General features: G+C 49.0%; 1 protein-coding gene across 1 annotated transcript in view; it reads right to left on the reverse strand.

Moving 5' to 3' along the window:
* The window catches only part of RIN3 (Ras and Rab interactor 3), a 117,466-nt gene that overhangs the window by 69,264 nt on the left and 20,935 nt on the right, over nt 1-27,267 (reverse strand). Inside the window, exon 2 of the mRNA XM_082648792.1 lies at nt 10,693-10,900. Coding sequence (XP_082504918.1) covers nt 10,693-10,900 — 208 coding nt within the window. The remainder of the gene's footprint in view (nt 1-10,692; nt 10,901-27,267) is intronic.

Here is a 27,267-nt window from a genome sequence, read left to right on the forward strand (position 1 = left end):
CTCCAAGCCCCTCTTACTTCTCTTTCTACCCCCTGCAGCCCACTTTTTAGAGCTGCAGGGGGACTCAAAGCTCAGCTCTGCTCCTTACCAGCTGTGGGTCTGCAGGCAAGTTACTTTTACTCCTCTGGTCTCGATTTCCTCGTCTGAGCCTGAGAATAATCATCTCCACCTCTCAGGGCTGCTATGAGAATTGCTGGTCACATATATAAACGCCTGGCATAGAGCATGCACTTGATACTTATTACAGACTGCTACCACTTACTGAGCACTAAACCAGATGCTAAGATTTTTATCTGCATAATCTTGTTTGACAAATAAATGATAACTATTAACACGATTATTATTATGTATCTTTTTTCCAAACAAAGAGATAGGAAAACGGACTCAAAGATCACTCACCTATGCGGTAGATTAAAATGGCCACAAATTCTTTGCAGCTCCTCCCATCGAGAGGTGGGGTCTATTTCCCTGCACCTGGAAGGGTGGCCTTAGGATTTGCTTTAACCAAAAGAATGTATCGGGGACTTCGCTGGTGGCGCAGTGGTTAAGACTCCGTGCTCCCGATGCAAGGGGCCTGGGTTTGAGCCCTGGTCAGGGAACTAGATCCCACATGCATGCTGCAACTAAGACTTCACATGCTACAACTAAGGAGCCCACATACCGCAACTAAGGAGGTGGTGAGCCGCAGCTAAGGAGCCCTCGAGCCACAACTAAGGAGCCCTCGAGCCGCAACTAAGGAGCCCATCTGCCGCAACTAAAAGACCCAATGCAACCAAATAAATAAATATTTAAAAAAAAAAAAGAATGTAGCAGAAGTGACTCTGTGGCGGGCTAAGCCTAGGCCTTAAGAGGCATGTCTGCTTCCATGCTCACCCTGTTGGACCACAGCTGTCATGTGAAGAAGGCTGAGTGAGCCCGCTGGAGTCGTGAGGCCCAGCCCATAGCTGGTACTAACCGCCAGACAGGGGAGCAAGGCCATCTCTGGCCAGCTGGCCAGATGACTGCAGCTGCCTGACTGACCCCAGGAGAGACCAGCAGAAGAACCACTCAGCAGAACCCAGTCCAAACTGCTGACCCACAGAATCCTGAGAAAGTTGAATAGTGGCTGTTTTAAGCCACTGGATTTTGGAGCGGTTCGTTATGCCACAGTAGGCAATGCTACAGCTATGGGTTATGTGGAGGTGGGACCTCATCCTTTGGATACCCCCCTCCTCTCTTCCTCCTATGAGGTGCTGTTGAGGGGTCCCCAGAGCTTGGTGGGGAAGTTTGAAAGCCACGGGTATGTCCAGCTCCTCACTCTATAGCCAAAGAAACCAAGACCCAGAAATGCAAAAAGACATCCTGAGGTCACATTATTTGTTCGTGGCAGAGCCAGGACAAGAATGCAAGGCCAGTGACCTTCAGATCAGGGTTGTGACCATTATAGTACACGTCCTCCAACCCAGCCAACCCACCAACTGAGCATGTGTTTTATGCCAGGCACCTGGTTAGAGGTTTTAGATACCTTGCAGCAACTCCCTCCCTGGCGTTTAGAATATTTTACCCCTTGTACAGATGAGAATACAGTGTAGGAAGAAGACTGGCAAAGAGGGAGGGAAAGGGGAAGGTCCAGAGCATCGAGCCTTGGGCCCTTCTGTGGAAGACTTTAGCCCACGATCTCTGGAGCCAGACTCTCAGAGGTCAGTCCTTAGTCGGCTACTCTTGAGCTGTGTGACTGCTCTGGGGCTGCTTCTTCCTCTGCAAAATGGCATCATGATAGTTCCTGCCTGTGATGGTCGCTAAGAGTCAGCCCCCCTGAGAACCAGTTCCCCTCCCTCTCCTGGCTAACTGACCACAATTCTGGCCTGGGAGCAGTGCATTCTGCCTCAGGAGATGAATCCTGTTTGGTCAAAGCCAATCATGGCTCTTCTGTTCCCCTCTGCCACTCACCCCCTTCCCCAGCCTCCCTCACAGTCAGGGGTAGCCAATAAAGTATCTGGAAAAACATCTGTTCCCTGACAAAAAGGCTGAGCCTAAGAGAAGAAAGCCTTTTGCCCATGACCTCCTGCTTTTAAATGGGTGAGATGGCTGGAGCTGCAGCTGCTATTCTGTAACCGTGAGGTGACAAACAGAAGACAAAAGCTAACCTTGAAGATGGAGGAACAGAAAGGTGGAAAGGACCTGGGTCTTGAAGACATCACTGGACTGCTAAACCAGCCCTAGACCCCAAACCTCCATATTTCTCATTAGATAAACAACAGTAGCCTTATGGCTGAAGCTACCGTAGGCCCAGTGCCTCAAAGGATTAATGAAAGAACTGCCCACATGACTTCGGCAGAGTGCCTGCTATCTAATAAGCACCCAGTATATGGTGTCTCTACCTGCCTCAGAGCCCCCTGCTGTACGGAGGAAGCGTTTCCACCCTCCTGTCCATGGATGGCTCTATGATTCAGAAAGGCAACATGGTGGGGCACCAGGCACCCTGGAGACGGAAAGACACCCTCACTAGCAGCTCCAGACTTCAGGTCTCAGCCCCGAGTGAAAGGATGAGCTCAAGGTGAGCAGTGAGGGAAAGTGAGGTGGCAAGTCCAGGCACCGGAACCTTCTCTGTCCACCTCCAGGACCCTTGCCTGTGGGCTGCCTGGGGTTATTAGGAATGGAGCAGCTCACACTACTGCTCCCAGCTCACACTGGGACCCTCCCTGAGCCACTGCTCCCGAAAGCCTTCCCTGATTAACCGGGCCACCCACAAAGCTTGCTGTGCCCCAGTGTCCTCACTCAACGTCTCTCCTCTGTGGGAACAAGCGTCGTCTGGTGCCTTGTTGAGCTGACATCTGAGTCACCCATTCCTTCTGTTCCCTCTTTATTTTTTTCCCCTTTTGTCAGCTTCCCCAACATACTGGATTAGGAACTCACCAAAAGCAGAAGAATCCTCTTTCCCCAATTGTACAAACTGACGGGAGACACGCCCACTCTGAGGGTCCAGTTTTCTTTGAAGAGCTAGGATTCCCCTACCACCACCCCCTGAAACAACAGTGGGTTCATGGTCAGGTCCCTGGGCTGTGAGGCAGGACACAGTGTCCCTCTTGGTGCGGACCCTGGCTTGCTGTGCCCTTCGGCAAGTCACTTCCCTCTCTGAGCTGGCTTTTCCAGGCTAGCGAAGTAGGGGGACTAAAGGGTCCAGGACTCCTTCCTTCTAGAAGATTCTCTCCCAGCATCAGTGTCCTGGGGTCTTTCCCAAACCCCCAAGAGGCTTACATGAGGGTTAGTTTCACAGGTAAATTACTGCAATCCAGGAGGTTCGAGCCCCTGGCTGGGTTGGAGCCCTTCTGTATCCACCTTCAGCCAGAGGGGGTTTGGAAAGACCAACTGATTTCAGAAACAGCTGGGACAGAAATATGCTTAGGGAGAGAATTATGCAGCCACTGCATTCCCCTCCTCCTCTTCAAATAATTACATAAAAACCCAAAGCTAAATACACCCTAAATGGTTTTGTTTTTACTATTCCTTCTTGGCCCGGACAATCCAGAGCTGTGTCTGCTTTTCTACTCTTGTTATTTTAGGACTATTTTCCAGTCGCTTGGGGAAATTTTCCAATCATGCTCTTTAGGGCTGGAACAGAAGTGGCTGGTTCTTCCGAGGCACCACAAGTGCCTGTGGAGGTCAGGGGTCCAGTGGCCAAAGCCCCCTCTGGACACGCGTGGCCCACCTTTCCCATTACTGATAACGAGGCTGTAGCCTGGCATGGAGCAGCGTTTCTCATCCTGGCTGCCTATCAGAATCGCCCTGGTGGCTGAGCCCCGCTCTAAGCCAAAGAAACCCGCATTTCTGGGGATGAGGCTGACACACTGTGGTTTTTTTTAAAAAAAAAAGTCTTTGAAAGCAGTCAGTTGGTGGGTTCAAATCACCCTCTATCACTTAGTGGCCATATGACTGTCAGAGGTGGGTTTCCTCACTTATAAAATAGAGAGCCTGCCCCCTGTTCTGCAGGGCTGGTGGAAAGATGAGAGACGGTGCTTGGCACACAGGAGACCTGCTGACTATGCCTTCTTTCCTGGCTCTGGCATCCCGAAGGGGCAGGAAAGGGGTTTCACCGGTGCTTTCGCCAAACTATATTGGACATAACTGGTATTCCTTGGTCTCACAGCAGGGGAAGATGCCTTGAACGTGGGCTGGTCCATATTGCAACTCAGGCTACTGCAACTCTTTTTTTTTTTTGCGATACGCGGGCCTCTCACTGTTGTGGCCTCTCCCGTTGCGGAGCACAGGCTCCGGACGCGCAGGCTCAGTGGCCATGGCTCACGGGCCCAGCCGCTCCGTGGCATGTGGGATCTGTGGGATCTTCCCGGACCGGGGTACGAAGCCGTGTCCCCTGCATCGGCAGGCGGACCCTCAACCACTGCGCCACCAGGGAAGCCTTGCAACACTTGAGCTAACCCCTCACTACAAAAAGCAATCTTACAAGAGGTTTCTTTCACTAAAAGACCACCTCTTGGCCTAGAAGCAATGACACTTCAGTAGCAATGAACACACATAGCGCCAGATCTTGGTTTCTAACATTATTCTCCAATAAAAGGAACAAGGGTTCCTTGGAGAAATGGCCGATCCTAGGACTGAGGCAAGAAATATACAAGACAATGTGGAGCATCTTTTAGTGTAAGAAAGTAAGGAAGTGCTCTGAACAAACAAATAATCAAAACACACGCACAGGGGCTTCCCTGGTGGCGCAGTGGTTGGGAGTCCGCCTGCCGATGCAGGGGACACGGGTTCGTGCCCCGGTCCGGGAAGATCCCACATGCCGTGGAGCGGCTGGGCCCATGAGCCATGGCCGCTGAGCCTGCGCTCCACAACGGGAGGGGCCACAGCAGTGAGAGGCCCGTGTACCGCAAAAAAAAAAAAAAAAAAAAAAAAACACACGCACAACGATGGGGTTATGTCAAAGGGACACAGGAGCCAACTGAAACAGCTCCCGGTGGCCAAATTTGGAACAATTTGAGCAATAAAATAATTATGGTAGTATTGGATTATAACTCAAAGCATAAAATAAGTACCTATGAGTCTACATCGATATTAGTAAGTGGTCGAATAAATAAATAAATGGGGGAGAAGAGACAAATCTCTTGTGCGTAAGAATTTCAAGTAGTTTATGTAGACGCTCTGCCCTCAAGTAGGTGGAGCATAAATCCCCCCTCCCTGAGTGTGGGCTGTGCAGAGTGACTTCCTTCCAAAGCGAACTGTATGAAAGGGGGAGGAGAAGGAGTAACTTTACAGCGGAAACTGACAGCTGATCAAGGTCAACATCAACAGTGACGTCATGTTGACAGTAGGAACCTCTGTCATGATGTGATGAGACTGGGGCTTTGCCTGTGGGATCTTCCTCCCCCAAACTCATACCCCCAGTCTAACCATCTGACAAATCCCAGGTGAGGGACATTCTACAAAACACCTGACCAGTACTCCTCAAAACCATCAAGGTCGTCAGAAACAAAGAAAGTTTGAGAAACTTGCAGCCAAGAGGAGCCTAAGGAGACCTATGACTATATGTGATGTGGTGCCCTGGATGGGATCCTGCAACAGAAAAAGACATTAGGTAAGAGCTAAGGAAATCTGAATAAAATATGGGCGTTAGTGAATACTAATGTATCAATACTGGTTCATTAATTGTGACAAATGTACCATACTCATGTGAGATGTTAATAGTGGGAGAAATTGGGTGAGAAGTACATAAGGGAACTCTGTACTGTCCTTGCAACTTTTCTATAAATCAAAAACTTCTAAAATAAAACTAAAAGAAAAAACACCCCAGCATTTGGGTGCAGGATGAATAAAGATGGCTTTCGATTGCCTTGCTCTGGATATACGCGAATCAGAAAGGGGCCAATATGTTCCCAGAACCTTATCAGAGAAGCAGGCTGCAGGAGAGGGGAGTAGTAGAGGGGGTGGGACATGGTCAAGGTCATACAGATATTTGGGACAAAGGGGCTGGATCTCCAGTCTCCTGACCACTGGCCCCAGACATGATGAAGCACTGTCTCTCACTGGTGCCATGAGGGGTGGGTCCAGGTTATCTCTGAGGACCCTCCGAACTCTCACAGCCTGGGGGCTACCCAGTGTCTATATCTTAAAAACGATGAAGTCATTGCACTGGTGGAATTTCAGACAGTTCCACGAGAGTGATATTATGCAGCAAAGGGCCTTCCCAGCATCTCCTGAAGATCATACTATGCAGACTCTGCTCTTACTAGCTGTGTGACTTCAGGCAAGTGACTTAACTTCTCTGTGCCTTCATTTCCTTATCTGGAAATGGGGACACTAATAACGCCAACCAGACAGAAGTTGCTGTGAGGATCAATAAGATCGTGCAAAGAACAACTCTGGGTAAAAGTTGGCCAGTCTTTTATCAGAGTGTGAGCTTTAGGGCTTTGCTTTCTGCTTGAAAATACAGAAGCTCACGGGGAAGAGTGGGGTGTGAGGGCAGAGAATTGAACAGAAGGTGCATCTCCTCCAATTTTGTTGTCCTCGGGGCTGACCCAGTCCCTGTGGTCTCAGAGGGAGAGTAAGGGGGCAATAGCAGGAAGGGCCCGGCTGATCTCTTTTAGCCCATCACCTTCGGTCTTAACAGTAGCCTGTGGTCTCACTCCTGGGATTAGATTCAAGGCTCTGGACAAGGGTGTCACTTCAGGACCCAGCCTGAAGCTTTCTGTTTTCTATACTCAGCCCCTGAGTTGTAAAACAGCGACCTGGGTACCTCCACCTACTTGGGGTGAAGAGGTGTCTGGGCCTCTTGTAGCCACGGAGCCTGGGATGAAGGCTTAAAGCCTTGTGTGATGTGTGCTCACCTAGAAAGTAAACACAGCCACGTGACCTTCGTCCCTCACTGCAGGCAGGCCCTGAGCAACTGGCCCGGCTTTGCCAGCTCCCCAGAACCAGCCCCATTCTCCCTGCCATCCTTCATTCACTTGTTCTAACGAACACCCAAAGCCAGACATACCCTGCACCCAAGCCTGAGCCAGACGCTGGCATTGCAAGGCAATGAATGCATCTTGGTGCTGCCCTCCAGCGACTCCAGTTGGCTCCAATCCCTGCGGTCATGCCCTCTTCCCTCCCTGTGTGCCCCAGCCCAGCTCATGCCCACTTCTGGGGCTCAGCCTGTGCTGTTCCATCACCCATCCACCCACTCAGCTCCCCCATCCCAATCCTGCCCGTCCATCCTGCATGGCCCAGCTCGGCATCTGTCTCCTCCAGGAAGTCTGCCCAGATCAGCCCACCTGGACAGGCTCCCCGCCTCCTCTAGGTCACTCGCTGTCCTGCCTTTTTACCCAGCACTGAGACATCCCCTCCCCATGCCTTCCCATTCATATCCGTGCATGAAGCCCCCACTAGACCCTCTGAGAGGACAGTGGTAAGATCAGATTTTATCCATCTTTATAAACGTGTCTTATACCCAAACCCATCTGGTATTGACTGACCTCAAAACATTACTTCTTTTTCTTTCCGGCTACTAACCTTCACCCTTGGGAGGGGTGTGCTTTGGCTTAGCCGAGACTGGGATCAAATCTCAGCCCTGTAACTCACTAGCCATGTGACCCTGGGCAGGTGACTTCACTCCCAGTGGTAGAGGCTGCTGGGGCCCTGCCCACTCTTTTTAGTGGACCCCAGTCCTGCTTCCAACAGCCAGCTTGGCATCACTTTGCTCACCGGCTGTTTCTGGCCAGAGTCAGATTTTCTCATACTGAGAGCAGAGAGGTGGTGCTGGAACATGAATCCTCATCCCCCATTGCCTGGAACCAATGGCTATCATCAGTCAGTGGATAATATCAGCTCCCTCAGCCCTCTGGGCAGAATGACCTTGAGATGTGTTTCTACCCTGGCTCCCAAAGTGCCCCAGCAGAAGCCAGCTCCACTGCCCCCAGGGGTAACCTGCATCAACACAGAACTTTTTTTTTTTTTTTTGCGGTACGTGGGCCTCTCACTGTTGTGGCCTCTCCCGTTGCAGAGCAACAGGCTCCGGACACGCAGGCTCAGCGGCCATGGCTCACGGGCCCAGCCGCTCCGTGGCATGTGGGATCTTCCTGGACCGGGTCACGGACCCGCGTCCCCTGCATCGGCAGGCGGACTCTCAACCACTGCGCCACCAGGGAAGCCCAACACATACCTTTTATTAGCTGCCCTCCCTTCCTTGTCTTATTTCCCCCACTGGTGTCCCCTGGGGTCACCTCCCAGATCCTCTGCTTCTGGGAACCCCAAGGGCACTCTTCATAGCCACAGTTTCATTATCAGTAAAATGAGGATAATGGCAGAGTCCACCTCACAGGATTATGGCGAGGATTCAATGAGGTGACATTCATACAACACTTGGTACAGGGCCTGCCGTTAATAAGCAATCTCCACACAGAACCACTACTGTTGTTTTGAGTTGGGCTTGTCGTAAACTTTTTGAAGAGAGTATCGAACCTTTGGACAAAGTGGGCATGACTTACACCCAGTGCAGCTCACCTTGGAGACCCACTTGCCGTCTCCCGGGACGGTCCTCACTGTCTGGTCCACCCCCATCTACACGCATGCCTGGACACACCTCTCCTGATGACCAAGTAAGGTCCAGAAAATGGCCATTCGTCACACCACAACCTTGCACTTAGGCCTGTTTCTCAGCTGCATCCTCCCAAGAAGGGTGGGACGCTAATCCCCTCAGATCCTAATAGGAGAGTGGACGACCAGCTGGGGCTGCAGCCTGGGAATACCGACTGGAACACCTGCTGGTATGAATCCCTGATTTTATTTTCTATGCAGTTTCATAATCTGCTCTAAAGCCTCAGGCAGTTCGAAACTGAAAGCCTTTAGGTGGGGAGGAATGAAACAACAGATCTTGTTTCCTTGAGGATGCGTGTCTCCCTGCCTCCCCACCCTCGCGGCAACCCTCTCTCCAGCTGGGGCCATGCCTTGGGGGAGGCCTCCCCTGGCCCCGGAGGGATTCAGCTGGGTCTTTAGGCCTCTACGGTCCCCACTCACTATGGCAGGAGCCTCTGTGGGACTTCGTGGTACTTTGCTGGAGGCCCCATGAGTTCCAGTAATTCCAAAGTTCAGGTACAACTGCTGACTTGATGGATTTTATCTAGTCCAGGATGAATTAGTCTGCTAACTACCTGAGCCCCCTGTGTTTAGGAGCTTGGACTATTCCCCGGACACAGTGTAGCGATACACACCACATTGAGGGTAAGCACGGCAAAAAATGGCTATAAGATGCAATTCCATCTCGGTCAAATACAACCTGTGTGTATGATACAGCACGGGAGCTCCCCGACTGCTCAGGCACGCGATCGCTGTGTCCCCTGGGGGAGGTCACTTAACTGCTTCGTATTTCAGTTACTTCCTCTGTGAAATGGGTATGTTAGTATTACCTACCTCAGAGGGCTGCTGTGAGGATAAACTGTGCTTATACACGTGACAGTGCCCAGAACACAGTAAAGTGCTTGGTGAATGCTAGCTGTTACAGATGTGGGTGTCTGCATGGAAGATGAATGGACAGATACGCCACACACGGCCAGCAGAAATGACTTCTGGAAGCAGACCGGTGGCTACCAGGGGCCAGGAGAAGAAGGAATGGGAGTAACTGCTTAATGGATACGGGGTTTTATCTTGGGGTGATGAAATGTTTTGGAACTAGATAGAGGTGGTGCTTGCACAACCTTGTGAATGTACTAAATTGTGCACTTAAAAAATGGCTACTTTTGGGCTTCCCTGGTGGCGCAGTGGTTGAGAGTCCGCCTGCCGATGCAGGGGACGCGGGTTCGTGCCCCGGTCCGGGAAGATCCCACATGCCGTGGAGCGGCTGGGCCCGTGAGTCATGGCCGCTGAGCCTGCGCGTCCGGAGCCTGTGCTCCGCAGCGGGAGAGGCCACAACAGTGAGAGGCCCACGTACCACAAAAAAAAAAAAAAAAAAGGCTACTTTTGTGTTATGTGAATTTCACCTCAATTTAAAAAAAGCCCCAAACAAAAAAAGACTTCTGGGAAATAGGTTAGGTGAAAAAGAGTGGGTGGCAGAGACCGTTATCAGACACTTTACTTCTTACTTTATCACTTCTGTCCAGCTTGATTTTTTTTTTACAGTAAATACTTATATGTATCACTTTTAAAATTAAACAAATTAAAAACAATTTTAAAGGAAGTAGCACGTAAGAGAAAATGCATGGTGCGTGGCATCTATCTTCCTCTGTAATGCTTACACCACGAGGAGGAAAATACTATTAATGGCCCCATTTCAAAGTGAGAAAAGTGAGGCTCAAAAAATTGAAGCCATTTCCCAACTCACAGAGCTTGACTCCAAAACAAAACAAAACAAAACACTTTCGATTCCATCACACAGCCCCTCATATTCACATGTAAAATAAGGGGGTGTAAAATGATTTCTCAGTTCCCTCCGGCTCGGAGACTCTCTAGTCCCTGGCTGAGTTCTCAAAGTGTCAGTCCTGCCGCGGGCACCCATACGCCCAGAGAGCCCCCGCCAGCCGTACAGCCCCAGTGGGACACCTGCTCCCCAGAGCAGAAACCACACCTCCCACCAGTCCCTTGCTCCTGAGTTCTGGTCGAAAAGCTGATAAAACCTAAGAAAAGAGAGCAAATGGGCAGCTGTCCAGAGGGCAGCTACTTCCGTAGGAGCCCGCGCAGTTCCCGACAGCCGTGCCCACCTACCGGCCATGAGAGACCCCGACTCACCCCGGCCGCCTCCCGGTGCAGGATCCTGGTCGCCTCTGCCCGGCCCAGACCCACGTGCAGCCACACCGGGCAGGTCTTGACGAGCTTCTCCAGGACGCTGATGCCCCGGAGAGGAAGGCAGTTCTTCGGAGTGACTGGCAGACGAGGCCCCACGCCATCTTCCTCCTCCTCTTGCTGTCCCTCTCCTTTGCCAACATCTGGAATAGGACTGAGAACAGAATCAAATGACCAGCCCGTCCTGCCGCTAGCCCAGAGAGGGGTTTACAACAAACGGCGATTCACTTCAACCATGCTTATTTATTCAGCATCTAGGTAGCCTGGGGCCCTTTGGGGAATTAAAAATGAACAAACCGGGATCTTCGCCTTAAGGCGCTTATAATAAAACGAGTGAGACATACACAGAAAAAACCAGCTGTAGCACAAGACTGGAATAAATATAACAGAAGCACAGTGCAACGGAAGTAGCTAATTCCAAGCCAGGGTGGGTTCAGGAAAACAACGGCATTTGAGCAGAGCCCTGAAGAGGGTTTTTAAAACTTTTTAATTGAAGTGTAATTTATACACAGTGAAATGCACTAGTCTTTAGTATACAGTCAGACAAAGTTTTACGTATGTCTACACCCGTGTAACTACCACCCAGATCAAGAGAGAGAGCTGTGTTACCCAATACCATAGCCACTAGCCACATCAGATCTTAAGTGAGTTGTCTGAACTGAGACATGCTCTAAGTATAAAATACACACAGGATCTCAAAGACTTGGTATGAAAAAAAAAAAAGACCACAAAATAGTTCACTAATAATATTTTACATTGATTGTATATTGAAAGTATAATTTTCAGATATATTGCGATAAGTAAAACATTATTAAAATTAATTTCACCTATTTCTTTTTACTTGCGGTGTGGCTACTAGAAAATTTAAAACCAAATATGTGGCTTGCATTATATTTCTATTAGATATGCTGATACAGACATTTCCAGAAGGCTTTCTTGTGCCCCTCCCAGTCGACACTCCCTGACCCCCAAGCTGACGATGTAAAACGTCAGGGTCCCTGGGGAAAGGAGGAGACTCACAGGCCTGAGAAATGGCAAGACAAAGTAGAGGTCCAGTCTAAGAGATCCCAGACCATTCCCAACACGCTCCCTCCACCCGACCCCCTACACACTGGCATGTGAGTTTTGATTCCAGAAAAGGAGGAACAGCATCTTGGTGCCTCAAATCCTGAGTCGGGTGGGCTGTGTGGTCTGTTTGCCTTCTACCTGAGGAACGAAATCTCAGGATATCTGCAGGGGTGAAAACCTTAATCAGACAGAAGGGGCTAGTTATAAAGCCAGGAAGATGTGGCTGGTGCCTCTCCTTTGCTCCATGTCCCTTGATGTTGCCCACGGGCACCAGAGATAAAGCTGGTTGTTAAGGAGCTGCCGGGGGGTGGGGCGGGAGGAGGCCAGGATGAGCCCTGTTAGAGGCACAGAAAAGTGGAATCATTTGCTGAGGTCAGAGGGCAGCGGGAGCCAGGAGTCCTGACGAGGGGATGAGCATTTCCTCAAGGGGAGGGCGAGGGTCCTGGTGGTTCTCTGGGTGGTGGGGAGACTGGGAAGTGTGGGATTAAACAGGTCTAGCGGTGTTGGGTTTTGCAGAGACCAGACTAGAAAGGTACGTGGTGATGAGAGATCCGGCAATGTCAGTGTGCTAAAAATTCCCTCCTCTGACGCCTCCACTCTAAACCTTCCGAGGAGCCCTCCCTCCCTGGATGCTGCGTGTGCCGTGGGTTCCTACTGATTTCCCCTCTGGGTCCACACAGAAGAGTGTGCCACGTCACCAGGCTGACAGGAGTGTCCCAGGCAGCTGCAGGCGTCATGGTTCTGGAAGGGGCAGCAGGGCAGCCCCATGGGTGTTCACAGGCTGTGGAATTGGGTCTCATTTGGAGCTCAAGGCCAGGGCGGCCCAGCTCATACTGATGTGACCTCTTCCCAAGCCCTGAAATGCGGTCCAGCATCTCCTCTGGGAAAGCAGTGAAAACAGTGGAGGCCAGAATTACCCAGAAACAAGCATTCGGGGCCTGTTAGGTTTTTCCAACCTCCCTTGGAAACACAAAACATCCTTGGCACCAAAAAGGCTTTATAATCATCCTAAAATCTTCTCACTTGGCCTAGGGCTTCCCCCAGAGGCCAGTTAGGACTCTAACGGCAGCTGGAGTGACAGCAATTGGCTCTCTCTCTGCCACTAACTAGGCTTAGGTAGCTTAGTTAAGTCCATGGGTAAGTCCGTTCCCTCTTAGGGTCTCAGTTTCTGCATCTATCTGCTTCTCAGACTAAACCACTCAAGAGGCCAAAGGCTCTTGAGATATTGCTTTCCAGGAACTGCCCAAGTCTTCCAGTGTTCTCCTTTCCCGCTGGGTGGGCCAGGGCAGGAGTCACAAGGGCTTGCTCAGGGCCCCCTAAGTGGTGGCTTGGCAGGACCTGAGGCTTGGAGTGGAAGCCGTAAGCGTCAAAGGCCGCAGCAAGGTCTAGACGTTACAGAAGGAGCAGCTGAGGCTAGGGGAGGTTTGGGCCTTGCACCAGGTCACAGGAGCAGCAGAGCCCTGAAGGGACAGAGTGACACGGACACCTGCTGTGACCAGGCCAAAGAATGGTAACGGGACCAGGAAGTTGCCTCCTAATCTCTGAGTCCCTGCTGACCTTGGGCCTCTAGATGCCCATTTGCGACCATTAAATGCTGGTGCTGATGCTGGGGCTCCAGGCTGGACTGCCGGGCTCGAGCAGGAGGGCAGAGATGTGAACGCCCTGAGCCGGCACCCGGGCAGGCTGCTTCCCTGCCATGATTACTGTTGTTAAACAGCTTGGCCACACCAGCTCTAACTGCCAGGGACCATCACTGAGCCCACAGTGGATATGTCATCTGCTGGCACGGTCGGCCACCCCAGCTCCCATGCCCTCCCTCTCACCAGCCAAGATCCAGCTGAGGGCCCTGCGGAGGCAGCCACGGGGGCCCCGGGTAATTAATGGCACTGTTAGCGCAGAATAATGAGCCTAAAAACTTTAGAGCAATTCCACCGGAAAGACAAACCATTCCATGACTGTTTTCCTTCTGCTTGCTCACGGGAAGTACAGCAATTAGCTCTCATCAGCAGTCCTAACAGCCTTCCGATTCAAGGGGCGGGTCGTCCGTGCTGCCCCACCCAGACGCAGTGTGGTCAGACACCAGGGAAACCTTTGCCCTGGTCCACAGGGACAGGGCCTGGGCTCAGCATCCTGGCCTTAGCTCCCAAGGGAAGGAGTGACCTGGCGTGGTGCCGCATCCAGTCACCGGCCTATGCAACCTGGGTGAGGTGGAGAGGAGAGCTCTGCTCTGGGGTGGAGAGGCCGCCCGAGGGGGCCACCCAGGTGGTGTGGTGTCAGCTCGGGGTGCAGCACCCTGGCTGGATGCTGCCTGTGTGGAAGAAGGCCCCGCCGTTTCCCAGCTCATGAGGACGCCAGCTTCGGGCTGCCTGTGTGGGTCCCAGGGAAGCAGCTCAGAAAGTTCCAATGAAGCCTCATTGTAAGGAGAACTGAGGCCCCCTTGTACAGACTTGGCCGGAACTTGGGGGGAGTGTGGGATGGAAGGGGAGGACCAGGAAAAGGCCGTCTCCGTCCCACCCACGATCCTGACCTCAGGCAGGCCTCACCCCAGCTTCAAGGCCAAGTGGCTGTATTGAGATAAAGAGACCTGGTCCCAGCAATCAATGTTATGGGACGGCCTGATCACTCTGTGCAAGGTGCATGAGTATACAAATGACACGGAGGGCCAGGGTAGGAGGGGCCCTGGTAATGCCAATCAGGGCAGCAATGTGCCTCTTCATCCATAAGTAGCCCACAGCACACAGGCATCCTCACACCTACTGGAGTGGGCTGCACTGTGTCCCCCAAAGAGATATGCCCAAATCCTAACACCTGGCACGTGTGAATGTGACCTCATTCGGAAAAAGGCTCTTTGTAGATGTAGTTAAGTTACAGATGACATCATTCTGGATTTAGAATGGGCCCTAAATTCAATGAGAGACAGAGGAATTCCCTGGAGGTCCAGTGGTTAGGGCTCCGCGCTTCCACTGCAGGGGGCACGGGTTCGATCCCTGGTCAGGGAACTAAGATGTCACAATCCACGTGGCGTGGCCAAAAAAAAAAAAAGACACAGAGATACAAGAAAGCCATGTGAAGGCAGAAGAAGAGAGTGGAGTTATGAGTTTTGAACACCAAGGATTGATGGTCACCACCAGAGGCTAGGAGAGAGGCATGGAACATATTCTTGGTTTAGAATCCGCCTGCCAATGCAGGGGACGCGGGTTCGAGCCCTGGTCTGGGAAGATCCCACATGCCGTGGAGCAACTAAGCCCGTGTGCCACAACTACTGAGCCTGCGCTCTAGAGCCCCTGCTCCGCAGCAAGAGAAGCCACCACAATGAGAAGCCCACGCACTGCAACGAAGAGTAGCCCCTGCTCTCCGCAACTAGAGAAAGCCCGCGCACAGCAACAAAGACCCAATGCAGCCAAAAATAAATAAAATAAATAAATAAATAAAAAATAAAATAAAATAAAAAAATAAAGACGAGGATACTGAGGCACAGAGAGACTAAATAGCTCATCCAAGGTCACACAGCCTATAAGTGGCAGAGCTGGCGTTCAAACCCAGACAATCTGGATCCAGAGTCTGTGGTTATAACCTCTACACTATTCTACTTCTTGAAGAAATTTTAAAAATTTCCCGTGTATATGTATCCTTGTAGTACCTGGCAAAGAAAGAGCGTTCATTAATGTTTTTTATCCCATTTGGAATATATACAAACACACACTGAGACACAGAAATATAACTATACACAAAAATAATTTCCTGAAGGCTCTGTGAGACATCATTAAGGACAGTTATTTCTGAGAAGTGCAGGGGAGTTGTTTCAAATTTGCATGCTAATTATGCATTATTTATAGGATTAAAACTCATTTTAAATAAATATGTGAAAATACATCTGTTTGTCACAAAAATGCATGCAGGGTGGAGACCTGTTGGCTTTGGGGCCTCCCGAGTCCGCGTGTCATCCCAGCTCTGCACTGACTCGCTAAGGGGCTTAACTGCCTACATAACCACGCTGACTCCGGTTTCCTCTTCTGTAAAACGGGGAGTAAGTAAAACCAGCGGAGAGGGTTTCTCTTGGGCGTAAATGAGATGAGAGGGCACACCGTGCTTGATGATTATCTCTGGAGTGATAAAGAGCAAACCTCTAAGAGCTGTAACTGAACTGCCTGGTGGGGCTCCTGTGCCCACCGTGAGCCTCCAGAAGCCCAAAGCCTTCCTCCTTTTGAAATGGCACCGACTTCTCGAGCTGGGGCTGGACCGTCCAGAAGCCCCAGAGGGGAGTTTTCTCTGTCTCTGACCTTGGAGGCCCGGAGAACCAGCCGTGCCTTGACACTCCCAGGGTGAGGGAGGATGGTCGCTCATTGCTGTCCCCCACCCCCACCCTCTCCCTTCTCCTCCATGCTGACTGCTCTTAAATGAAATGACTCCCTCTGTAGAGAGAAGAAGGGACCAGATGACAGGGACAGGCGTGTAGGGATGTGGGGGGAGGTGGGATGTTGCAGGAAGAGGCAACAGCCTCTCAGTGGACCCCTCTCACGACAAACTCACAATCAGAGATGCGGTGGTCATTTCACACACTCTGCATAGCCTGAAGATGAGGAACTAGGACTCACACAGCCTCAGTCCCAATCCCTGCCATATCTGGCCGTGGGACCTAGGACAAGGTATTTAACCTCTACGGGCCTCAGTTTTCTCATCTGTGTAATGGAGCTGGTAATACCTGCCACATGTAACATGCATCAAGCATCGTCTGATACATGAGAACACCTCAAATAGGTCATTATTCTACCTGGAGTAACCACGCACATGGTCATGCCCTGTTTCTCTTACGAACACCAGCAACATGAGAAATGGCCTAAGATAGGCGAGAGCCCATTGCTCAGCCCCTAAATGGCACTAGAGCACCAACGGGGTACAGCACTCCATGAGAATGAAGACAGTTGCACCTGCTCTGAAAATGATTTCCAAAATCTAAAAGAGACGGAGGTGCCGTAGCCCAGGCCCCAGCAGCCCCACTCCCAGGACGCACACGGGATAAGGAGATGATTGATGATGGAAGCATTTATAGGGAGAGAAAATGGGGACAACCAAAGTCCGTCCATGAGAGAACGAGAAGTAAGTTGTGATTAGTCCACCCTGGACTAAGGCACAGCTGCTGAAAGGTAGGAACCAATCGCTACACAGTTAAATCTCAAAATCCTGTCAACTGCATGAATATTAATTCCCTGATCTTGATTCTTGTGCTGAGGTTAGGTAAGAGAATGCCCATGTTTGGGAAATAACCACTGAAATATATGGGCGTAAAGAGGCACAGTGTCTGCAAATTACTGTCACAAGGTTCAAAAAAAAAATGAAGGAGACAGAGAGAACCAGCAGATGTGACAACATGTTGATAACTGGTAAATCTGAATGAAGACTGTACTACAGGAATTCATTGTACTAACCCTGTAACTTTTCTGGGAGTCTGAAATTATTTCAAAAGAAAAAAGTTAACGAGTTTTTAAAGTCAAGCAAACCAAATCCCCAATGTTGAGTGAAGAAAGCAAATTACAGAAGGAATGAAAATATTTCTATAAAGTGTAAAAACGTACACAACAGTTCTGTGTCTTGTTTGTGGGTACCCATGCACACCAAATTCAGGATAATGGTGACCTCGGAGGGGTCACCTCCGAGGAAGAAGAAATTGGAAGAAAATGGGATCAGGAAACTGTGTGAAGGAGGCTTCAGCCAGTTCTGTAATGATTTGTTTGCTTGTAAAACATCTGAAGCAAATATGACAAAAGGGTAGGATTTAACAAAGCTGAATTATGGGTGATCAGGGCATTGCTATGTTTTCCCTCTAGATTTCACTACCTTTGAAATATTTAATTAAAAAGCAAAACAAAAACTCCACATGCACACACCTTCTCCCAAGTTCCCAAAGCATGTCACAAGCCAAGGCGATATAGAGCGGGGTAGGGGGGGTGGGGGGGGTGGGGGGGGTCTCTGAACACCTAAGCCTATTCTTTCCACCAGGGCAATTTCCCTGGGATTCACTCCCGCTATTTTTTCTTGGCATTTTTAAGTCAGTTCTGGAGCCTTGAGGGCCTGTGTTGAAAGGTCATCAAGATGAGTCCATTCAAAGAATCAGGCCCCAGGGGACTTTTAGGAAAATCCTCTGACAGCTGCCACAAGGTCACCAGAGCAGAAGCCAGAGGAGGTCACTGGGGCTGTTTCTCTGCACTGTGGCAGCACAAGACTTGGGCCAAAGAGCAGCAGCTGATGCCAGAGGGAGTAGCAGCTTGGAGTTCCAACTACAGGTGAAGATGCCAACAGGAACAGTCCAGCACGGGCGGCAGGCATCTGGGGCTGGGAGCCGCCTCCTCCGGAGGCTCTGATACGATGAACAAACACCCCTCCTGGGCTCAGTGTCCCCCACTGTAAACAGGAAGGCTATGCCACTGAGAAAATAAAATTCATATTTTATGGCAAGACGAGAAAATTTAAACATAAAAGTTTTATTTGCCGGTTTGGGCCTCCTCCCTCCTCTTTAGTGTGTGCTGTGCATCTGCATTAACCAGACCTCCTTAGGAGATAACATTCCTTCTTAATCTTGTAAGGGGCCACGATGACCCATGACCCACTGCGTGCTTTGTAATGTAGATCTGGACTGTGTATACTGTCAATTATATGTCATTTGAGTATGGCCCTTTGTCTCAAAAACGTATCTACCTGTGTTTTGACCTCTAAAGGGTGGAACAGTTTTCAGAGCTCTCTGAAAGACTGTCTCCAGGGTTATAATGCTCAGGTTGGCTCAAACAAAATTTTCCATTTCTTTCCAGATCAACTACTGATTAACTCTTTCATCTACACCACTTACCTCAAAGGTTGTGTGAGGGTCAAATGGGACAGCATAAGGAAGAACCCAGACACAGCAGACACTTAAGTGGTAACTCCTAGATGAGATGGAGAGCTCAAGACAGTTCATGGGGGAAGTCAAGGCTCATCAGACCCTGGGGCAGAGGAGGGAAGGGGTTCCCGCTGGTAAAGGAGAAGGATCTGGGAACTTTAGTGGTGGGGGAGCCCCCCTGGAACTGAGTTCCCCTGCCAAGTTGATGATTAACCTCAATCCAAAACTTTATTCCCTTTCTTGTCCCGCCCCTGTTCCCCTCAGGATTGAGGTGTATCAAAGAAAAGCGGAAATTAAAACTGAGTAGGGCACTGTGGGGCCTTCCTGGATACAAAAGCCCCTCGGTGTCCCCCGTTTCTTGTTTGTAGAAAAAGGCTTTGGTCTCCTAGGCCTTCCCTGAGTTCCAAAGAGCAGATTCAAGCAGTTACTAATTAGGGAAGTGAAAGAATGAAGAAACAAAGGGAGAGTAGTCAATCAAGAAAAGTAAAGACAGCTTAAACAATAGTTCAGTGATAAAACAGAGTCCTAGTTCCTCCTCAAGGGATATACATAACAATCGTTCTGCAGAAACTAAGACAAGCCATCCAGGTGGAGGATGGTGACTACATGCTGACCATAATAAGCAGTAGACCCCAGACTGGCTGGAACCAGGTTGATGCTTAAGATTCCCAAAACACCACCCTGATACCTCACCACCAACGAATCAGAAGATCCCTGAGCTGCAACCCTCACCCCAAATGTTGCCTTTAAAAACCCTTCCCTGGGCTTCCCTGGTGGTGCAGTGGTTAAGAATCCACCTGCCAATCCAGGGGACACAGGTTCGAGCCCTGGTCCGGGAAGATCCCACATGCCGTGGAGCAACTAAGCCCGTGCGCCACAACTACTGAGCCTGCACTCTAGAGCACGCGAGCCACAACTACTGAGCCTGCGTGCCACAACTACTGAAGCCCGTGTGCCTAGAGCCCGTGCTCCGCAACAAGAGAAGCCACCGCAATGAGAAGCCCATGCACTGCAACGAAGAGTAGCCCCTGCTCGCTGCAACTAGAGAAAGCCCACGCACAGCAACGAACACCCAAGGCAGACAAAAATAAATTAATTAATTAAAACAAAAACTAAAACAAAAAACCCTTCCCTGAAAGCCATTGGGGAGTTCGGGTCTTTCTTTTGAGCATGAGCTGCCCATTCTCTTTGCTTGACACCTACAGTAAGCGCTGTACTTTCCTTCACTACAACCTGGTGTCAGTAGACTGGCATTGCTCTATGTGGGTGAGCGGACCCAAGTTCTGTTGAGTAACAAGCATACCGAAAGACCTGTTGGAGCAGTTGGTCTGGATCAGTGATGTACTAGTAAGTACTGGTCTAGGACAAAAAAAAAAAAAAAAGTCCTGATATGTAGTGAATGCTGATTGCCATTGTAAGTACTCCCACCATTGCTGATAACAAGCTATCAATGGCTTAACAATTAGCTTAAAGTTCCTAAATATTGAACAATAGGCCTTTGTGAACCTATCAGCTGCAGCACACCCACTGGAATTTTAACACTGTCCTCTACCTCAGATGTTCCCCTAACACTGGAGTCCTTTCTGTACCATCCCGACACGTAGTTGTATCTGTTTGAAGACCTCTAATGACGGGGTGCTCACTACCTCACTGGGAAACCCATTCCAAGAAGCAATCCTCAATTTCTATTGAGATGAAATCTGCTCCTCTGAAATTTCTCCTTTTGTTTCTTTCTCTACAATTTTTAAGGCCACAGGGACAACTCATCCCACTCCCACACAGCCCTTCAACTATGTGGAGAAGGCCAGCACATCTCCTCCCCCCACCCCTAGTGCCATCTCTTCTCCAGGTTGAAGAGCCCCCCTCTTCCACGTGGTGCCCAGAGGTAACATTTACCAGCTATTCCCCTGTGGCCGACACTGCGCCCCACAGTGGTTTACACACATCGTCTCCATGAATTTGCATACGGGGTGGTTTGCTTTTTAATAATATTTTAAGGTGTACAATGCAATGGTTTTTAGTATAATCACAGAATTATGCAACTGTCACTATAATCAATTTTAGGACGTTTTCACCACCCTAGCAAGGAATCCTGTTCTCATTAGCTGTCATTCCCCATTTCCTCCTAATGTCCCAGCTGGTGTCAACCACTTATCCATTTTCTGTCTTAATAGGTTTGTCTTCTGATACTTCATATATGGAATCATACAATACGTGGTCTATATTTGGTTTCTTTCACTTGGCGTAATGTTTTTAAGGTTCACCCCTGTGGTCACAGCTCACTGAATGCATCAGCACTTTATTGCTTTTTATTCCCAAATAATATTCCATTGTATGGACATGCCACATTGTACGTATCCATCAGTTGATGGACATTTGGGTTATTTCCACTTTTTGGCCATTATGAATAATGCTGCTGATATTCAAGTATAAGTTTTTGTACAGATATTGTTTTCAATTCTCGTGGGTATATACCTAAGATTAGAATTGCTGGGTCACACGGTAACTCTATATTTAGCATGTAAGGAACTGCCAGGCTGTTTTCCAAAATGGCTAAATAACTTACAACTCCACTGGCCGTTCAGGATGGTCCCAATTTCTCCATTCTCATCAACACCTGTTATTATCTATCTTTATAATTATAGCCATCCTAGCAGGTATAAAGTTGTATCTCATTGTGCTTTTTTTCTTCCAATTTTACTGAGATATAATTGACATACAACACTGTATAAGTTTAAGGTGTACAGCATAATGATTTGGCTTACATACATCATGAGAAGATCACCACAATAAGTTTAGTGAATATCTCATTGTGACTTTGATTTGCATTTCTCTGATGTATAAGTACGTTGAGAATCTTTTAGTTATTGGCCATTTGTATACATTCTCTAGAAAAATGTTTATTCAGATTCTTTGCCTGTTTTAGAATTAGATTATTTATCTTTTTATTATTAAGTTGTTAAGTTCTTTATATGTAGATTCAAGTGTCTTATTAGGTGTTTGGTTTGCAAATATTTTCTCCCATTCTGTGTATTGTCTTTTAATTTTCTTGATGAAAAGGTGAAGGTGTCCTTTGAAACACAAGTTTTTAATTTTGGTGAAGTCCAATGTATCTATTTTCTCTTTTGTTGCTTGTACTTTTGGTGTCATACCTAAGAAATCAACACCTAATTCAAGATCATGGAGATTCATCCCTGTTTTCGTCTGTCTGAGACCTTTGACACTTAGGTCTTTGTTCCATTTTGAATTAACTTTTGTGCATGGTGTGAGGTAGGGTCCAACCTCCTTCTTTTGCATTTGGATATCCTGTTGTCCCAGAGCCATCTGTTGAAAAGACTATTTTTTCCCCCATTGAATTTTCTTCACACCCTTGTTGAGAATCAGTTGATCATAAATTATGGAGTGGTTTTGAGCCCCTCATCTGCACTGTTTTTATCCTTCTGAGTATCCACTGTTTTATCATCCTGTCTTTCTCCATCTGAAATGTCGAGTCTCGAGCAGGGAAAGGATTCCCCAGGTGTGCCTTGAGCAGCTCAGAAAGGAGCATGACCATCACCTCCCTCAATCTAGATAGTTTACTCCTATTAACATGACCTAAGACAGCATCAGCTTTTCTGCAGCTGCATATATAACATTCTTGGGGAACTACAGGAAATTTTTTTGGATTCTGAGGTTGCGTTCACACGGTGGAAAGGAAGGGAGATAACAAGAGTTTAGCAGATGAGTAGTTACGTGCAAATCCTGTATTCATCAGGAGAATAGGTATGATATAAAGGAAACGGCACTGAGCTCAGACTCAAGAGGCCACGGTCTGGTTGTGTTGTTCACTCTGTGACCTTGGGTAACTCACTTCCCCTCTCTAGGCTCAGCGGCTCTTCAGTAGAATGAGAAGACTAGACTCGATCTGGAATGGTAAGTAGGCTGGATTTCCCTGTGAACCCCAGTTGATAGGCAGCAGCTGCCTGGACTGTTATGCTAAAGGCTCAGTTGAGGAAGACTGCTAGGATCTCCTAGTGATGTCTGCCACGGGCTCTGTCCTGGGCTATGCGTTGTCGAGCACGGACGAGACCCAGGACTGGGGCTCCTTCCAGCACTATGCATTCCATGATTCTGTGACTCAACTGACCCCTGGCCCGGTGCCACCGGAAGGCACTCTGCCGAGCCAGGCTGGCTCTGGCCCAGCAGACAGCCTGAGAGAAGGCAGGCAGCCAGGCCAGCTTCTCTGTGGCTTCCGCTCCACCAAGTGCTTTTTCCTGGACATGTGGAAGCTGAGCTACAGCTGCCGCCTGGGTGCACCCCTGGCCCAGCCTTTGGAGGACACAGAACCGACAACGCAGCTCCAGGATGACCAGAGAGGTCACGTGGAGATGGAAGAGAGGCAGCCGGTTTCAGAATCAGCATCTCTCACATGTATAATGTGCAGACGCTCGGCCAATGCTTCCAGCCCAGTTCCACAGGCCAAGTAACTGCAAGAGGCCCTAGCGGGTTCCCACAGACGCCTGAGGCTCCACGGACTGTGCTTGGAATCCTGCTGTGAGAAAGCTCCCTACGTGTCTCCTCACCCCGAGACCAAAAGGCCTTCCAAGGCGAGGTGGAGCACGGGTGCAGCTTGAGCCCCCGACCCCTCGGTGGGTCACCCCAGGGAAGCCGGGACTGGGCTCGGCAGGCCGCAGCCCAGAGCCTCACAAAGGGGAAGTCAGCTCAAGCAGGTCTTCCGGGCCCCGGAAGTGCTGAGAACGGGTCTGGCTGTCTCAGTTCGCACGTCATAGCCCACATCAAGGGGTCGAGTGGGTCAAAGGCCTTCAAACTTTCCACACCTGTGTGCTGCAGGACTCTGCCACCCAGCGTGTGTCAGGCAGTGCCCGGCTCGCAGCCCTGCCCCCAGGCAGCCTGCTGGGTGCTCTGCTGTCCACCTGTCCACTGGGGCCTGGGTGGAGCCCACGGGAGGCGCCTGGCTTCAGTGCTGAGGCCCTTCTGGTGGCTGTTCCCACACCCCGTTTCTCAGATGCTCTGACTGCTGGCTCACAGCTTCCCTCCGCCTGGCCTCTAGCCCTGGATGCCCGTGGCCTTCCCGGAACTGGGGCTGAGTTCCTCCACCCTCCCTCTGTAAGCTTCTTTGGCTCACGGGTGCCAGTCCCTTTCCCGATCCCAGCCAGGCCCTTGAATCCAGCCTGACGTGACCCAGCCTGCTTGTCCTGCTGACCTCCCCTCCCCCAATGCCAGGCCTAGGTTAGGACTGGCCACTCCCATCAGGACCCGGTTCATAGATGATGGTACCAATTCTGTCCCCAGTGCTGTGTGCAATTAGGCCTTGAGTGGTATGTCGACTAGCAGTTTAAGTATGGGCTCGGGAACCAGACAGCCTGGGTTAGAATCCCAGTTTAGTGGCCTCGGCAAGTAACTAAACCTCTCTCGCCTCAATTTCCTCATATTTAAAATAGGAAATATAAGCATCACTACATTATGGAATTGTTGTAAGAGTTCAAGATACTGCCTGGCATATAGCAAACATTCAATGATGTTATCATACATTCATTCATCCAGTAAGTACTTACTGAGCATCTACTATGGACCAACACCATTCGAGACTTATCATAATAATACTTACAATAATAGTCACACACAGTGAAAGAGCACTGACGTTCCCTCCCCCGCCCCCTCCACCCTGAAAATTCTTGGAAATTTCACTGAACATGGAGATGGTTACTGGAGAAGACAGAATTTGGGGGACCAATTTCCTGGCTTAGACTGAAGCTGGAGGCAGTGGGGACACAAGAACCCTGGTCACCAAGGCCAATGGGCAGGCCCCATGCATCTTTGTGATGCGTGCACATTAAGATGCGCTGAGGCATCTCCAAGGAGACAGGGGAGGGTAATCAGGTGACGCCCTGGGGGCCGGGGGGGGGGGGGGGGGACTGGGAGATGAGCAGACAGGGATGGGAGGGGAGGCACTTCCCCATACATCCTTTTGTGCCTTTTGGATTTGAACCATGTGATTATATCACCTATTGGAAAAAGAAGTAAAAGAATTCGTAACTTTGAAAAAGAAAAGTTCTCGTCAAGGGGGTTTCAGATGCGGAACTGAGCTGCGTTCTGTACAAGGAGCACCAGAGAACTCTGCTTTCTTGTTTTGGTGAAAACTGCACAGTGTAGGTCATGCCCCTTCTAGAATCTGTCTCAAAGAGATATTTTTAAAATGCGGATAAAGCTTAATGGACAAAGATGTTCACTGGAACGTGACTCACAGTGTGAGTGGTCAAAAACTGGAAACAATCAAAAGGTAAACAATACTGCTTGTTACATGCCCGTCTCTTCCCCTCCCCAAACTCTGTGTTCTGGTGTCGGTCACATCTACCGCTGTGTGTCCAGGCTCAGCATGGAATAGGTGCTCAATAAAAGTTTTTAAATGACTGAGTGGTTAAGGAAATATTAGTACTATATGAAATTGGCAACATTCCACCGTTTTTGACCTACAGAGAAAGTGATTTTAGATATTCAACCTAATACAAACACTGGAATAATACATCTGTAAAGACAGAGTTGCACATGTGCAAAATGATGCTTGGACAGAGATACTCATTGGATTCACTGGAGTATTGTCTGTAATGGAGAAAAGACTGGAAAGGATCTAATGTCCATCATAAAGGGACAGGTAAATCAATGAACACAATGCCTCTGTAAATACTACGCAACTGTAAAAAAAGAAGAAACCAGAAAAAACAAGGAAGCTCTCTGTGTACTGACATGGAAAGGTTTCCAGTGTATGTGGTTAAGTGACAAAAGCAAAGTACAGAACAGTATGTAGACTGTGCTCCCTTGTTGGAAAAAAAAAAAAGAAGAACTTCCTGTATTTGCATAAAGTCGCTCTGAAGGAAAACAGAAGAAACTAATAATTAGCGGGGCAGCTATGTGAACGGCCACATGGGGGATAAGGTTGGTGGGAAGACTATTTCACTGTATGTCTTTTTTTTTTAATACATTTTTATTTTGAATCCTGCGAATGTATTACCTACTCAAAAATAAATTAGTAATGTTTCCAGAGACTTCTGTGTGCCAGGCATTGTTCTAACTGCTTCACATATATTAACTAAGTTAACCTTTTCAAACAACCCTAAAAGGGACTTCCTTGGCGGTCCATTGGTTAAGACTCCGTACTCCCAATGCGGCGGGCACGGGTTCAATCCCTAGTCGGGGAACTAAATCCTGCATGCCACACAGAGTGGCCAAAACCAAACCAAACCAAAACAAACAACCCTACAAGGTAACTCTGGTTATCGTTCCCATTTTACAGAGGGGGACACTGAGACACAGAGAAGTTAAGCAACTCACTGAGGCTGTGGAATGTGGCAGGGCTGGGATTTGAACCCTGGCCTTCTCTAAGTCTATAGTCCATGTACTTAACCACTCTGTCAAATCCCTCCAGACTCCTACTCACAATGTAAGGTTAAATATTAATCATTATAATACAACACAAGAAAGAGATGGAGGGTAGATCTTGTCCACAGAGTGGAAGACTTAATACTCTCACGGTATGGATTCTACACAAACTGACTGAAAGAACTGGTGCACTCCCAAAGAGAACCCCAAGGGTGTTCCGTGAAAAGGCACATGTGATGCAAAGGGCCAAGAACATCCAAGACACACTCGAAGAAAAGGGTAGGATTGGTCTGCTGGATATCAAGACTTATGATGGAGCTACAGTGATTAAGAAGGTGTGGTACTGGTGCAGAGACAGACACGTAGGTCAGTGGACTAGAGGAGTCCAGAAATAGACTCCACCCACACAGTCACTTGATGTACATATGGTCACAGTAGAATGTTGAGGAAAGGACAGTCTTTGCAACAAACTGTGCTGAGACAACTGGGTATCCACATGGGAAAAAGACAGAAACGTGACCGCTTATTCACAGCTCATACAAAAATCAGTTCCACAAAGACTCTTCTGATTTAAATGTAAAAAGCAAAACAAAAAAGTTTCTAGAAGGAAATAAAGAATACCTTCATAATCTGATGGAAGAGAGAGACTTCTTAAACAGTACACACACACACACCCCAACCTTAAATAAACTGTTAAATTTGACTGCATTAAAGGACTTCTCTGGTGGTCCAGCGGCCACGACTCCGCGGTCCCAATGCAGGGGGCCCAGGTTCGATCCCTGGTCAGGGAACTAGATCCCACATGCCGCAACTAAAAGATCCTGCGCGCAGCAACGAAGATCCCTTGTGCCGCAACTAAGACCCAGCACAGCCAAATAAATAAATGATTTAAAAAATTGACTGCATTAAAATGAAGACTTTCTGTTCATCAGGACACCATCAAGAGAGTGAAATTTAAGCCCTGCATGGGAGAAGACATTTGTAACACAAAGGGCTCAGAACCAGATTATACACAGAACTTTGACTCATCAATAATGAAAAGACAAGACAAACAAAAATGAATATAACAGAAAAATGGGCAAGAGGCTTGAGCCGGCCCTTCACACAAAGGCTATCCAAATGGCCAACAAAGGTCTGAAAAGCTTCTCAACAGCCTGAGGAATCAGGGAATCTGGAGTTTAAACTCCAAGAGCCCATGAGAACGG

Source organism: Grampus griseus (genome assembly GCF_964374135.1).
Source record: "Grampus griseus genome assembly, chromosome: 2".
Classification (NCBI taxonomy): Eukaryota; Metazoa; Chordata; class Mammalia; order Artiodactyla; family Delphinidae; genus Grampus; species Grampus griseus.